The sequence below is a fragment of the Suncus etruscus genome, chromosome 9 (genome assembly GCF_024139225.1).
Source record: "Suncus etruscus isolate mSunEtr1 chromosome 9, mSunEtr1.pri.cur, whole genome shotgun sequence".
Lineage (NCBI taxonomy): Eukaryota > Metazoa > Chordata > Mammalia > Eulipotyphla > Soricidae > Suncus > Suncus etruscus.
In genome coordinates, this window is record NC_064856.1 from 68315819 (window position 1) to 68332677 (window position 16859).

General features: G+C 38.0%; 1 protein-coding gene and 1 pseudogene across 1 annotated transcript in view; one reads left to right on the forward strand and one right to left on the reverse strand.

Annotated features, from left to right (window-relative positions):
• Nucleotides 1–1238: 1238 nt before the first annotated feature.
• Nucleotides 1239–16859, reverse strand: part of TPH1 (tryptophan hydroxylase 1) — a 20246-nt gene continuing 4625 nt past the window's right edge. Inside the window, exons 3-10 of the mRNA XM_049780677.1 lie at nucleotides 14874–14974; nucleotides 13505–13572; nucleotides 12775–12971; nucleotides 8071–8206; nucleotides 7054–7180; nucleotides 4818–4913; nucleotides 3557–3690; nucleotides 1239–1434 (exon numbers count right to left, since the gene is read on the reverse strand). Of these exons, the coding sequence (XP_049636634.1) occupies nucleotides 1239–1434; nucleotides 3557–3690; nucleotides 4818–4913; nucleotides 7054–7180; nucleotides 8071–8206; nucleotides 12775–12971; nucleotides 13505–13572; nucleotides 14874–14974 (1055 nt within the window). The remainder of the gene's footprint in view (nucleotides 1435–3556; nucleotides 3691–4817; nucleotides 4914–7053; nucleotides 7181–8070; nucleotides 8207–12774; nucleotides 12972–13504; nucleotides 13573–14873; nucleotides 14975–16859) is intronic.
• Nucleotides 14092–14208, forward strand: LOC126019440 (uncharacterized; annotated as a pseudogene).

Below are 16859 nucleotides of genomic sequence, written 5' to 3' on the forward strand. Positions count from 1 at the left end.
TATACCATAAGGTAAGTTTCTTAAGCTAAAAAAACTTCTAACATATTTCAATTTTAATATTTGACAAAAACACAATAAATAGGCATGTATTATCTGCTTTTTATTGTTCAATTGCACAACAAACTTGCAATTCATAAATATATTGCACTTTTTAAAAAGACACAACTGGAATACACTTTCATATACTTCCTAGAAATTAACAAAGGAACAATTATATAAATTAATTATAATTCTGTATACTTGATAAGTAAAACTCCTAGTGAAAAAAATAGAGAAACTAATAAATACAGGCATTCTTACCACTGGTTTTTGGAGCTGTCTTCTAAAACTCATAGGTACTCTCCCTGTCTAACTAATGACAGGTGGATTAAGAATTATAAAATTAGAAGGTAACATCAATAGTATAGTAGATAGGGTGTTTGCCTTGTACATGGTCAATCTGGTTTGATTCCTCAGCACCACATTATGATGCCCATACACTGCCAGAAATAATAGTGTAGAGATAGTAGTAACCCCAAATACAGCCAGTTGTAGCCCAAACACAAAACAAAAAACAATTATAAAATATGGGACTGGTGCACATGCTTTGCCTACCAAAACTCTGGTTTCTAGTTGATTCCCGTTGCTGCATGGTTTCCAAAGAACCACAACATGAGGCCCCAAAACAAAACCAAAAACATGTTTTTGTTGTTTTTTGTTTTTGTTTTTGTTTTTTTGGGTCACACCCGGTGACGCTCAGGGGTTACTCCTGGCTATGCGTTCAGAATCGCTCCTGGCTTGGGGAACCATATGGACACCAGGATAGAACCGAGGTCCGTGTTTAAGGCAAACACCCTACCGATGTGCTATCGCTCCAGCCCCCCCAAAAATCATTTTTTAAAGGCTGGATAGTAGCAAGATTATCCTTCCCAATTTTATTTCCTTGTATAACATAAAATTAAATTTTAAAAATTATATCTCATGTCTTTTGAGGACTAAAAGGATTAGCTCAGGGTGGAATTACCCATCTATTGAGTCAGACTTATCTACTTTAAAAAGTTATAACCAGAAAATTATATGTTATGTAAATTATATTTTTCTAAATGTGTTACCGAAAAAATGGCCAAAAAAATCTGGTACAAATTTTTAAGGCCAATGAGCCATTTAGGAAGGGGAGAATATCTGCTGTCCCTTCACAATCAGGTCTTCAGCAAAGTACAAGAGGGTCGAGAGGCTCCTGAACTGCTGCTTAGATGTTTTCAGGATGAGAGGTGGCAACTGTCAGAGACCAGCTGCCTGCTGACCTTGGCAAGAGCATCACTAACCACATCAAGTTCATGTCGAAGTTCATTCATTACACTGGTTATACTCTTGGTGTCTTTCAATACCTGAATACTCTGTGTATAGGCATTATATTTCACTCCAAAAGGACGTTTCATTGTTTTGGTGAATTCCCTATTTAAAAAAATAAATAAGAGGTGGTCAATTTCTGAAGAGCAAATAAACAGAAGCAAATCTAATCTACACATGTAGCAAAAGACAACTCTATTAGATGTTGGTGCTACCAATCTGACCTATTTCCTTGAACATTTGGAAAATTTAAAGGACACATATATATCGTATACCCCTTGATTACTTAGGAGGTGCTTTTAGTAACCACTTATTTTTTTCTTCATCTCTACTACAATTAATTAGACCAACCACAGTCTCTCTCTTTCTTTTTCTCCCTCTCTCTCATGTGCGTGTGCCCCCTACTTTGATCCCCAATACCACATATAGTCCCCTGAATCCCTCTAGGAGTAAGCCCTGAGCACCAGTGGATATGACTCAAAAACAAGAGGGGAGAGAGAGAAAGAGAGAGAGAGAGAGAGAGAGAGAGAGAGAGAGAGAGAGAATTTTTCCTCTAGCTTGCCTTTAAATAAACTAAATTAAATAAACTAAATAAAGCGTTAAATTTCTGTTTTCTTTCTGAAACCAACATTTGAATATTTTATTGTTACCCCCAAGAAAAACTGTTCAGGAGCTTCAAAGTCACAACTAAAAAAAATTGTACATGATTTGACATTGAAAAGGATCCTTCCTCCTACCCACACAAAGATGTCATACATGCTAGAGGAACCTTACAGGTATTTTTCTCTGGTTTTGTGCATGACAAGGCATCATATTGGGCACTGGGAATTGAAATTAATAAACAATCCCTGGAAGATAAGGAGTGTATCTTTAGCCTGCTCTGTTCACAATATAACTTTATAATCTATCATTTATTTTGTTGATTTTACTTCTAGAGACCTTTCCTTTTCTTCTTCTTCTTGGGTTTTTGTTTTTTTGTTTTTTGGCTGTGATACTCTTGCCTCTGTGCTTAGGCATCATTCTTGACATTGCTTAGGGGACCACTTGGGATGCCAGGGATTGAACCCAGGTGGGTCACATGCAAAGCAAATTCCCTCCCTGCTGTGCTATCATTCCAGCCCCCTCCTTTTTATTTTCACTTGAAGGTTCTTTACCTTCAATACTTTTTCTTGTATTTTTATTGTTTTGGTCTTGGAGATACTCAGTCTACTACTTGTGCAATACTCAGAGCCTACTCGTGGCATAATATTCATGGATTATTCTTGGAAATGCTCAGGGAACCATGTGATGCTAGTAATCAAAACTACACCAGAGGGGCTAGAGAGATAGCATGGAGGTAAGGCATTTGACTTGCATGCAGAAGGACAGTGGTTGGAATCCCGGCATCCCATATAGTTCCCTGAGCCTGCCAGGAGCAGTTTCTGAGCATAAAGCCAGGAGTAACCCCTGAGCACAGCTGGATGTGACCAAAAAAAAAAAAAACAAAAACAATCAAACAAAAATAACTACACCAGAGCTGAGAGATGGTACAGTACATTGTGTAAGGCATTTGCCTTGTATGTGGCAGACCCAATTTCAATTTCCAGCACCTTATATGGACCCTGAGCACTGCTGCAAGTTATCCCTAAGCACAGAGCCAGGAGTAATCCCTGTGCACTGCTAGGTATAGCCAAAAACTTCCCAAAACTAAATAACTAAAAATAAACAGACTTCCTCATGGAAAACAAAACTTGTGTATGAGACATTGGTGCTGTCTCCAGCCCTTCAGTATTCTTTCTATCACACTTACCTGACTAATAGTTTATCAAGGCTTGGTTGTGTTACACTTATTTTTTGTGTTTTACCATCTTCTCACCTCTTTTTATACTAAACTTTAACCTAAAACTCAACATATCTATATTCTGTCTTTCCAGTTTATTTAATAAGTCTCCCACTGCTAGAATAAATCATTCCTAAATAAAATCCAAAACAATGTTTCATTATTATAGTTTCTTTTATTTTAGATTTTTATGGAAGAAAGTCAGAACAAACTAATTTCTCGATGTATCTGAGTCATATCTGCAACTACTAAACATGACTATAAATAACTCTCTCTAAATACTGGCTTTTATAGGCAAAGAGTGCCTCATCGACTCATAATTATCTAGCTGCTTACTTCTGTCATTGTGACCATTACTGACTCTACCTTTTGGATAGGAAATTGAGGCACCAGGAAGATATTCTTTACCTCATCTTCTCCTTGGCATCTTCAAAGCTTTCAGATACAAAATAGACATCCTGAAAAGTTGTGATGAGGCACTCCTGTTTGCAGGTAATCTTAGGATCAAAGGGCTTGACTTTGGCATGTCCAGAAAGTGAGTGCTTAAAGACAAAGAATCAGTAAATACAATTGACTTTCATAGATCACTTTCAACACACAATGACTAGAAGAGCACATCACTGAATTCATTACTGATGTAATGGTTCCACCAGCAATTCCAACTCATTTCCCACACCTATGTTTAACTCATAATGTATTTCGATAACACAAAAAGTTTTCTGTTTCCTATAAATATCCCCCAAGATTGTCTCAAGTTTTAGTCCTAACACTTTTCTCTATTAAAGGAGGCACCAAGGATCTTTACTTATTACTTCATGATAGCATAACTTTGTCCTAGTTATTTCTATTCTATGAAATAATAGCTTATACCCACCATCCATCTTATTACTTATCACTAATGATATAAGGAACCTAACTCACGTGTTCCTGAAGCAAGACACTGCCTTGCATAGTTTCACAATCATCATTCAACAAATCCAAACTTATTCCATTTTATATAAATAATAAATCTCAATAGCTTTTAGAGATAAAAGTTATTGTTAACACACCAAAAGTATACAGCTTTTTACTTACAAAGTAAAAGCTTTAAAACACTTTTATTGGGCCCGGAGAGATAGCACAGCAGCGTTTGCCTTGCAAGCAGCCGATCCAGGACCAAAGGTGGTTGGTTCGAATCCCGGTGTCCCATATGGTCCCCCGTGCCTGCCAGGAGCTATTTCTGAGCAGACAGCCAGGAGTAACCCCTGAGCACCACCGGGTGTGGCCCAAAAACCAAAAAAAAAAAACAAAAAACAAAAAAAAAAACACTTTTATTTCAAAGATCTGCTGCACTGATATGTATAAGCTCTTGAGAAATAAAGAAAAATACCCATTAAGTAATGTTAATACTGCTATCCCAAGTATTTTTACTTTATACTCTTATTTCAATTAGAAAAAAATGTCTCAGGGCCAGAATTAATACAGCAGGAAGAGAGTTGCTTTACATGTAGCCTAACCAGGGTTGACCTCAGGCAACTTATATACGGGTCAGGAGTGATCCCTGAGCACAAAATGAGATGTAATCCCTGAGCACCACTTATGGCCCAAAAACCAAAAAACAATGATAATGACCCATATTATCAGTTACATTAAGTGAACATGGTTATGTGCAAACACTCATAACTCTTACTTTGAGTTCACTGATTGAAGAAAGTAAGCCAGCACCAAAAACTCTTAGTTGCCCATCTTGTTTACATAGTCCAAACTCCACGGTGAAAAAATAACACTGCAAAAGAATATTAATATTACTTCCACATAGTGAATAATTAAATTTAAGACAAATTAATACTGTCTTACTGGCCTAAAGTATTCTGGAATAAAATTTTAAGAACCCTAGAGTAACTCATAGTCTAGCATTGTTTCCGACAAGCTCTTCTTCAACATTTGTTCTCTGGGCTCTTACATCTTCTTAAAATTTAGTGAGAGCTACTAAAGGTCTTTTATTTATGTGGGTTATAGTAGCTATATTCCCCATGTTAAAGTTAATATTTGAATAAACTAACGTTTATTATTAAGTTTATCATTAAACTTTAATAAACTATCTTAATATTGCATAAAACAAGCAAAAGTTGAGAATAGTGACACTGTTTTATATTGTTGCAAAACTTTTTGGGGGGGAATTTTTTGGGCCACACCCAGTGATGCTGAGGGGTTACTCCTAACTATACGCTCAGAAATTACTCCTGGCTTGGGGGACCACGGGGAATCAAACCACGGTCTGTCCTAGGCCAGCTCCGGCAAGGCAGACGCCTTACCGCTCTGCACCACCGCTCCGGTCCCATTGCAGAACTTTTTAATGTCTGACAAGACAGTATTCAGTATCTGTTTTGGGAAACACATTCTCTGACCTGCTTCTGAATTTAACTTGTTGCGATCTGTTTTTGTTAAATCATATTCAAAACGATAAGTTTTGGAGAACTATATGTTATTAGCTTTTGGTGTTAACTAGATCTTTGTAATTACATATAAAACAACATATGACAGTTTCTTAAAGTTAAACAGAAGTGTGTGATCTGAAACTATCAATGAATGCGCTCTTACACTAAAAAGTACTTTATACTTTTTTTTTTTGTACTTTGTACTTTGGGCCTTTAACTTACACCTCATTTTGTTCTCAAGGAATCTATGAAAGGATTTCAGGGACCTCAAAAGCACAGTTTGAAAAATTTCATCCTCAGCATCTAACCTTTTTCACATTGCTTCCTTCTTCCCTTCTTATTCTGCTCCAGATTCTTGGCATTTCCCACACAAATCAAGAATGTTCCTGTCTTTCCTTGTGTGCCCCTCATCCTGTAGTGCTTCCCCTCCTTCCTTGGCATATGAAAATGCCTCTCCTTCCTAAGCTAGCAGAGAGGCTCCTCTATTAGGAATATTTCCCACCTGTTCTCTACAGTCCCTGAGCAAAGGACCCTCAAGCATCTTAATCGCATGTTAAGTTCTCCTCAAGTGGAATATAAGCTTCTTTTTTGTTGTTGTTTGGTGTTTTGGTTTTGTTTGTTTTGGTTTTTGGTGCTCAGGGGTTATGGCTGGCTCTACACTCAGAAATCGCTCCTGGCAGGCTCATGGTGGCATATAGAATGCCAGGATTCAAGCTAACATCTGTCCTGGGTCGGCTTTCTTTTCGGCCTCAAATATAAGCTTTTTAAAGACAAGAATGAAGGGGCCAAAGAATTAGTTCAACAGGTAGAACACTTGTCTTGCAAATAGTCAACCAAACTTCAATCCCTGCAACCCCATATGGTCCCCCAAGCCCTGTCAGGAATGATCCCTGAGCACAGAGCTAGGAATAAGCCCTGAACATCACCTGGTGTGACCCAAACACAAAATAAAAGGTATGAATACTAACTCCTTCATCTGCATTTCCAGCAAGTGTATTGAGTCACAAGTGCTCAAAAACACTTTTAGCATCATTTTAAGGACTTTATTATTATTGTTGTTATCATTATTATTAATATGGTTTTGGAACCACACTCAGTAGTCCTCAGGGCTTATTTGTGGTTCTGCACACAGGGAACACTCCTGAAGGTGCTGGAGGGATCAGATGGGATGCCAGGGATCAAACCCAGGTTGGCTAAATGCAAGGCAAGTGCCCCACCCACACATATAACACCCCTCTGGTTCTATGACTCAATTATTTTAACTTAAAAATGGAAAATATATAAACCATTCATATTATTCTGATCTATTAATTCTCAATAATTTTGTGTGGTGCTGGAGATCAAACCTCAGACCCCCACATATGCAAAGTTCATACTCTACATCTAATCTACACCCCTGTCTCGAACTGAGTGCTGTCAGGTGTGGTCCAACACCCCCCACCCCAAGAAAAGAATTACTGATCTATACAGCTGTTTCCAGGTTTATACCGTTGCCAGTTTTTGAACAGCCTCCTCCGAAGCTCCCAAGGAAGCCAAGCCAATTTCTTGGGAGAACTGAGCAAAGCTAGGTTCAGCCAGAAGAGGGACATGGCCCAACAGTTCATGGCAGGTATCTCTGAAAAAGAGGCACAAGTTTGTCACTCACTGATGCTTAAAATAAGTGCATAAATATCAAGTACATAGAAACCAAAACTCAAATTGATTGGGTTATATTACTTTGGAAGAGAACCACAAGTGAATTTATTTAAAAAAAAAAAAAAAAACTATTTGAGTTTAAAATCTTGGCCACTCACCGCTACCCAGAGACACCTATACTTTCATTGCCACCCGAAATCAGTTCTCTTCAAATGTCACTCTCCTAACTAATCCTTTCAAAATAAAAGACACACATATACACTGCTGTTTCCTTCCCCAATTTTTCTCAATGGCACCACCCACCACCATCTGACTATATAGAGTCATATATAATAAATAAATATATTTATTGATTTCTATATGATATATATTTATAAATATCTAAATGTATATATAAACTATGTATAGTTAATTATAGTCATATATAGTTAGTTTTATATATAATTATATATAAGCTATATGTATTTTATATATAGACTATATATCCAAATATATATATATGTTCAGATAATATTGGATAATAAAACTATGTACTTATTAGATAATCAAACAGTTTCCCATTATATAATATGTTCTAGAAAGTTATAATTTTGTCTGATTTCTTTCAGAGCAGCTTAGAACAGCACCTGGCACAGAATAGGTTAGGTCTCCACAGCAGTAATTAATAATGGTGAACTATAATATAGGGTTTGAAGCATGTATTGTCTACCAGGCACTACTCTAAATGCTTTACATGGTAAGTCATTTTTTTTTCAAACATGCACACACACACACACACACACACACACACACACACACACACACACACACACCACGAAATAGGTACCATAATAAAAAATGTTTGATTAATAAACAAGTAAAAGTACTTACGGCTCTGGGGTATAGAAGGGATCTGAACTGTGCCTCACATACTGTGTGCAGTGAAAAACTCGAAAGGCTAAGCCTGATAAGAAATCTCTAGGTGATAAGTAACCAGCCACAGGACGAATGGAAAAACCTGTGCGCTCTGCAAAGTCAAGGAGAAAACAAGAGTAAATCTTCCCCAGTAGTGATGGATATGGGAACATTCTGTGACAAATTCACTATCAACTACTTTTAACTCTGTATCTCACAGTGATTTGATTTTTTTTTTAAACTTCCCTAGAATAGGTCATTTCTTACAACACTTTTTTTAGGGAGGGAGCAAATCTAGCAGGGCTTAGGGCTTGTGGGTGGGGGGGGTGGGGTGGGGAATCACTCCTGGTGGGGTTCACAAGATCATATGCAGTGCTGGGGAATGAATGTCAAGAGCTTCTTGTTTTTCTTTCTTCTTAAAATAAAATCACTTAACAGGATCTACCCATTTAGATCTAAAGATTTGTTGTTGTTGTTGTTGTTGTTGTCATCATTGTTGTCATTGTTGTCATTATTTTGGGACACACCAGACAATGCTCAGGGGTTAGTCCTGACTCTAGGCTTAGAAATTACTACTGAGAGTGCTCAGGCAACCATATGGGATGCCAAGGATAAACTAAATAGCATTGGCCAAGTGCAAGACAAACACCCTACTTGCTGTGTTATCTCTCCAGCTCCCAAGATTTGATGCATTTTTTAACCAAATGTCCAATAGTTACCCAATACAACCTGTAGTAAAGTGTTGTGTGTGTTGTTGTTTTTTTTTTAATTTTATCTAAACTGGGTAGTACTCTTCCATTCCAGGACCCTTAAAACTTTACATCCTCTACAAAGGGACCTTTCTCTAGGCTACAGGGGTTCAAAGTAAACTCTATAAATTCAGTCTTGTCCTTTGTTTCAAACTCCTAAATTCCACCTACTGCATTATACTTGGATTATCACCCTCAGATGGGTGCACTTCACTGTTGACTAAAATTTTTCATAATGGTGAGAGCACACTCTACCTAGAATGGGGTACCAATATTTTTATTTTAAATACTTCGTTAAACAAATGGCTACCTAGTTTGGACATTCAGAAAGTCTCTTCCAATAGTTGTTTTCTTTGAACATTTTTTCCTCCTCCTTTTTTTTTTTTTTTTTTTTTTTTTGTTATTCTGCCCACACCCACTGGTGCTCCTGAGCTACTTCCAACTCAGTGCTGAAGAAACCATGCAGTGGCAGAAATCAAACTCAGAACTTCTCATGCAAAGCAATCAGTGCAACCTTTTGAGTTATAGCCACGACCACAACTATTTATCAGAGTTATTTTTCCCTCCTTTGATTTTTTTCCTTGGAGACACATTTTGCAACATATTCTGCAGCCAGTGTAAGCTTCCAACCCTATGCAAATAGCTTTCAGTTTTGTATTCATGTCAAAATACTTTTCTCCAAATCTCAGTTCATTCAATTTGACAACAGCTTTGGTAGCACATGTTTGGTGTGGAAGACTCAAGAGTTCATGTACATTGGTTCTTAATTATCCTATCACTAATTTAGAAAACTCATATCTGTAGGTATCACTTATAGGAGCTTTTTCTTCCTGCAGTAAAAAACAATGTTTTTTCCAGCTTAGTTCTTCCAAGTTTTATGTCTGGCAATTGGGTAATGAGTATTAAGCACTGAATAGCAGATTATTTATAACAGTCTGTGTAAGAAACTTAAAGTTAGCCATTTCAGACCATGATAAAAATTTAACTAGACTGGGCCTGGAGAGATGATGCATATGGCTGTCTCAGTCACGACACTTGGTCAAATCCCTGGCACCACATATGGTTCTCTGTGCACTGCCAGTGGTGTCACTCATGATCACAGAGCCAGAAATAGATTGTGAGCATTGCCAAGTGTGGCCCTGACAATAAAAAATTAAGATAAATAGGGCCCAGAGAGATAGCACAGCGGCATTTGCCTTGCAAGCAGCCAATTCAGGACCTAAGGTGGTTGGTTCGAATCCCGGTGTCCCATATGGTCCCCCATGCCTGCCAGGAGCTATTTCTGAGCAGACAGCCAGGAGTAATCCCTGAGCACCGCTGGGTGTGGCCCAAAAAACAAAAAAACAAACAAAAAAATTAATATAAATAAACAGAACATCTTTTGTAACTCTCAAATATTTCTAATCTACTGAGGTAAAGAAAATTATTTTTGACATACTATAGGTCCTAGAGATGACTAATTATTTTATTTTCTAAATAAGTTTGAAAGATAAGGAGACTTGAACCAAATAAGTGTGAAGACAAATAGGAACTCTATTGTTCTATGCTTGATTTATGCCTTTACTGGCACATCTTTTTTCTTGGAAAAATTATAGTATATTCATGAGCAAAGGGGCTTTAACTTACTCTTACACCCACCCGGTGTTTGAATCCCCCTATTCTATCCCTAACATGTCAGTGTAGAGTTCTGCATGAGGATCAATGTATGGAAATATCTATTTTGAGTGGTTTGTTCAACAAGGTTTTCTCTATTCAGAGGCCAAAGCCTTCCACTTCTATTCACTCATCCTTTTGGAGGTTGAGCAGAGAGAAGTCACATCCGGCAGTGTTCAGATACTACTCCTGGTGTGCTCAGGGCACCTTATAGGGCATCAGGGATCAATCTCGGGTCTGCTGCATGCAAGGCAAGTAAGTACCCTACTCACTATACTATCACTCTGACCCTATTCAATCTTCTTTAACTTTAGGGGCATAAAATAACCTATTATACCGAATGACTTTCAATTATTTAAGTAAATACTTAAAATAAATTAAGTAAATATTTAATCCCCTTGTAATTCTGCTCTCTTGCTCCAGATTGAGACTATTCTGCTTCAAAGGAGGTGCCAAATACTGGATCCTATAAGTTTTCAGCATAGACTAAAGGAAAATTCTGATACAATACAGGATACAAATGGGGTTTATTTCCCTATTAAGAATTCTAGCATTGTTGGAAAACAATATGGATATTCCCTAAAAAAAAAAAACTGGACATTGAGCTCCCATGTGATTCAGCAATACCACTACTAGGGATATACTCTAGGACCATAAAAATACAATACAAATTTAATGCCCTCTGAACTTCTATGTTCATTGAAGCTCTATTTACAATAACCAAAATCTGGAAACAAGCCAGATGCTTGACAACATATGAGTGGTTATAGAAACTGATACATCTACACAATGGAACACTATGCAGCTATTACAAAAAAAAATGAAGACACAAAATTTGCCTATACGTAGATGGATATGGAGACTATTGTGTTGACTGAAATAAGTCAGAGGGAGAGAGATAAACACAGAATAGTCTCACTCATCTGTGGGGTTTAAGAAAAAAATAACAGTGTTATTTCTCATGTGCTATAATAGTTGAAGGCTAATTAGCACAGTGTCACTATGGAGTGATACTGCAAATCTCCTTCAGACAGTTCTGTCAGATTGCCTCGGCAAATGACAATTCAGAATGTTACCAGCACCTGATTGGTCATTTAGTGTTTCTTGTTAAAGAGTCTAGGGTTTAAAAGATTGTGTATTTGAGGAACATAGGTAATTCTCTGTCACTAGTTGAAAACATAGGATTGGGGGTTGGTAGCTTTGGATTGGACTTCCAGCTCCATATTGTACATGTTCTGAACCATCTCTCCCCGTTCCCCATGAAAAATGCTTGTCTCTGCATGTGTGTGATCCTCTGTCCCCAAATGGGCCTATTTTTATTTCTCATGGTTGACATTATACTATTATCTCATTAGAGGTACCAAATAAATACCATAAAAAATAAAAATAAAAAAAATTTAAAAAAAGAAAAAAATAAGGGGGCTGGAGAGATAGCATGGAGGTAAGGCATTTGCCTTTCATGCAGAAGGTCAGTGGTTCAAATCTCAGCATCCCATATGGTCCCCTGTGCCTGCCAGGGCCGATTTCTGAGCATAGAGCCAGGAATAACCCCTGAGCACTGCCAGGTGTGACCAAAAAACAAAAACAAACAAACAAAAAAGACAGCATAGTAATAATATCGAGACAATAAAGATGAGAGTCAGAAGGACTGTCCCATGATATGAAGAGTAGTAAAAGCAATTAGAGAAATAACTACACTAGCAACTACCATGACAACGATATAGAGAGTAATACAATGCCTATCTAAAAGACAGGCAGGGGATGGGAGAGGAGTACATTGTTGGTGGGAAAGTTGCACTGGTGAAAGGGGGTGTGTATTGTATGACTGAAATCTAATTACAAATATGTTTGTACCATTGTGCTTAAATAAAGAAAATATTATTTAAAAAAAAAAGAATTCTGGCATGGGGTCAAAGTAGAGCAAATAGAGTGCTTGTCTTGCACATAGCCAAGTTAGATCCAAGCCCCAGCATTTCATATGGTCCCCCAAATCTCACCAGGAGCAATTCAATGCACAAGGACAAGAGTAACCCATGAACATGCAACATGTGGCCCTAAATCAAAAACAAAAACTAAAAAGAATTCTGGAGTAATCTAATTCAGTAAAATAGCTCAAAAGGTTGGTACGCTTGATTTTTATGCTGGAGCCCTGGATTTGATCCATGAGCACTAGAAGGAGTGATCACACACACACACACACACACACACACACACACACAAAGAGTAATTCAAAACAGAGTTTAACATTCCCTGTACAAATATTAGATTAGCTAATTACCTTTTAAAAAATTTGAGACATCTTCCAATTGGGGTATATTATCTTCTCGATATCCACAATATTTAGAAAGCAAAGGTAAGTTTCTGAGATATTCTCTGCAGGCATGAGTTGGGTAAAGTTTGAGCAGCTCTCGGAACACAATTCCCCAGGTCTTAATCTCCTCTTCAGTGAATTCAATCTTAGGAATAGGTTCTCCACTAAAGGAGTAAAGGAAGGAAGCATTTTGAATTAGTATTTAATGAATGGTCATATTTACCTCTGTTTACTAAATGAACATACTCTGTTCATCAATTTCATTAGTTAAAAATTGGATAAGTTGGGGCCATAGCAGTAGCACAGCGGTAAGGCGCTTCCCTTGCAAACAGCTGACCCAGGAAGGACCTCGGTTCGATCCCTAGCATCCCACTTGGTCCCCCAAGCCAGGAGAAATTTCTGAGTGCATAGCCAGGAGTAACCCCTGAGCATCACTGGGTGTGACCCCAAAATCCCAAAAAATAAATAAATAAAAATTGGATAAGTTATTGAGCCCGGAGCTATAACACAACAGAATAAGGAGCTTGCCTTGCACACTGATGATCTGTGTTAGATCCCCGGCATCCCTATGGTCCCCCACGCATCAACAGGAGTGATTTCTGAGTGCTAAAGCCAAAAGCAATCCCTGAGTACCACTGGGTGTAACTCAAAAATAAAATAAAACAAAGCCAGATAAGTTGCATCTAAATCTACTTACTGTTTATAATTCATAGCCAAGTCTGCAAAATATTTTCGTCTTTTGCGGTAGACATTATCCTTGAAGCCCTAATAATTAAAGATAATATTTATCAAAATAATAGAAGATACTTGGCAAACAGTATTTAGGAAACAATTTATTATTGCCTAAGCTATGATACCAAAAGACCACATAATTAATATTATGAACAAGCTTATGTTTTATCATTTTAAACTGAAAGCCAATAAGATATGACAGCTTTACACTATGATAAATACAAAGATAAAAGATACTATCAATGCAAAGATGTACAGTACTCATCAAAAAGTAAAGTCGTTTGGATACCACAGAGATTGTACAATATATAAGGCACTAGCCTTGCATGCAACTTGGGATAGATCCTCAGCAATCTACATGGTCCCCCAAGTACCACCAGGACTGATACCTGAGTGCAGAGCCATGAATAGTCCTTAAGCATAGCCAGGCATGGCCAAAAAAAAGAAGAAGAAAAAGAGAAACTAAGGTACTATGTGCCAGAGAGACAGTAAATTGGGAAGGGTGTTTGCCTTGCATGCAGTAGATCTGGTTTGATCCCGGACATCCCATATGATTTCCCAAGCCCCATCAGAAGTAAGTATAGAAAGAGGAGGTACAGTAAATGCACCCCATATACACCTCAACCCAGGCCCATTGCCTGGTCTATATTGTGAATGGGGGGAACAAAAAATAAAAAAGAATGCTAAACACAATGCCAGACAAATGTTTCAGAGTTAGTGAAGTTAGATATACTTTGGGATCTTAGTTCCAGATCCACCTACATGTTAAGTTTCTTATCACTTTCTAGAATCCAGATTAAAACAAGATTCTTCATAGTCTACCAGGGGTCCTCAAACTTTTTTAAACAGGGGGGCCAGTTCACTGTGCCTCAGACCATTGGAGGGTCTGACTATAGTAAAAACAAAACTTATGAACGAATTCTTATGCACACTGCATATATCTTATTTTGCAATGAAGAAACAAAACAGATACAAATACAATATGTGGCCCGCGGGCCATAGTTTGAGGAAAGCCTAGACTCTAGACTCTAGACTCTCGCAGGGGTCTTCAAACTACGGCCCGCAGGCCACATATTGTATTTATTCCCATTTTGTTTCTTCACTTCTAAATAAGTGTGCATAGAAATTTGTTCATAATTTTTGTTTTTACTATAATCTGGCCCTCCAACAGTCTGAAGGACAGTGAACTGGCCCCCTGTTTAAAAAGTTTGAGGACCCCTGCTATAGTATACACTTTCTTGACCCCCCCCACTGTCCCAACAAAGGGAAAAGTGATCATTATTTTTAACTTGTTTAACATTATTTTTGTGAAAATATTTATTTAAAATATTTACAGGATGGTCCGCATCTAGTTCAGATCCATACATCAAAACTCTGTTGGCACAATGATCCAGGTCAGAAATCTTCTTTGGAAACCAGGGAACAGTTTCCATATCTGAAAGATAAAAAAAAAAAAATTAACAGTTGTGGCTGTAGCAGTGGCACAACAGTAGGGCATTTGCCTTGCACATACTGACCTAGAACAGTCTGCGCTTCAATCCCCCAGAGTCCAATATGGTCCCCTGAGCCAGGAGAGATTTCTGAGCACATAGCCAGGAATAATCCCTGAGCATCACCAGGTGTGCCCCCCACCCCAAAAAAACCTATTAACAGTTGAAGTGATCATCTTAAATTAAGCAAAAAAAAAGAATTAAATAAAGCATTTATTTATTTACTTTTAAGAGCATTTGAGTGAGGGTTTTTTTAGCTGTATATGGAAGCAAAACATATATGTAAGCTGCTTTATTTCTAGTAAAAACAAGTTAAGAACAGTATATCTTGTTCTGTTGTGCATCCCCATTCCGATACAACATACTAAATATGAAGATGCACAACAGATCAAGATGAACGGGCCAGAGTGATAGCACAGGGGTAGGCCATTTGCCATGCATGCAGTTTGATTCCTGACATCCCATAGGGATCCCCAGTCTGCCAGGGCAATTTCTAAGTGCTGAGCCAGGAGTGGCCCCTGAGCACTGCAGGGTGTGGCCCCAAAATCTATCAACCAATAAAGTTAAAAAAAAAAACAAGATGCTAATTTAATTGAACTTTAAAGTCTATTTTTGTTCATGAAAAGGTCATTTTTAAATTAATAACTTTATTTAAGCACCATGATTACAAACATGTTTGTAGTTGAGTTTCAGTTATAAAAAAAGGACAACCCCTTCACCAGTGCAATATGCCCCACCACCAATGCACCCCACTTCCCTCCTCCCCCACCCCCTGCCAGTATTTGAAACAGGCAGAGATCACTTATGTCTGTGCCACTTTGATTTTCTCAACATCCCTTAGATATTGGAGACTGGAATTTTTGCATATGTTGGGTTTTTTTTTAATCATCATGAGATACGCAATTACAAAGTTGTTTGTAATTTAAGTTGCAGTCATACAATGGTCTAACCCTATCCCTCACCAGTGTACATTTCCTGCCCCAATGTCCCCATTTTCCCGAATGGTCTCTACTCTCCAACCTGCCTCCAACCTGCCTCTATAACAGATACCTTTCTTCTCTCTCTCTCTCTCTCTCTCTCTCTCTCTCTCTCTCTCTCTCTCTCTCTCTCTCTCTCTCTCTCTCTCTCTCTCTCTCTCTCTCTCTCTCTCTCTGACCCAGCGGGGCTCAGGCTTTACTCCTGGCTCCGTGCTCAGAAATCACTCCTGGCAGGCTAGGGGCACCATATGGGATGCCAGGGATTGAACCTGGGTCCATCCCGGGTTGTCTGCGTGCAAAGCAAACGCCCTACTGTTGTGCTATAGCTCTGGTCCCTCTTCTCTCTCTTTTTTCATTTCCTTTCAAATACTGTGGTATGGAATATTGTTACTGAAAGTATTGCATTCATATCACTTTTTTTTTTCAGTATCCAGTTTTAGTTCAGGATGATAATTTCCAACTACAATAGTTTTAATGGTCCTTTCTCTTTCCTACCTGAACCCTCGCCCTCTAGCTGAAAGCTTTCTACTATGGATCAGTCCTCTTGGCCTTTGTTTCTGTTGTCTTTGAATATAATTACCATATTAGGTTTTTTAATTCCACCAAATTAGTTTGATTATTCTATATCTGTTCCTCTCCCTCTGACTCATTTCACTCAGCTTGATACCCACCAAGTTGTTCTTTGTTTGTTGTAATCTTGACTTCACTCCCACTTCCTCTGGATCCCCAAACCTGTTTTCCTTCTGTCCTCATCTGTCTACAACCAAATCAAACCAGCCTTCTCTGGCCCTAGATTGTGGGTTCCCAGAACAATATGTTTTCTAACTATCTAAAAGTTTTTACTAAGCTTTTG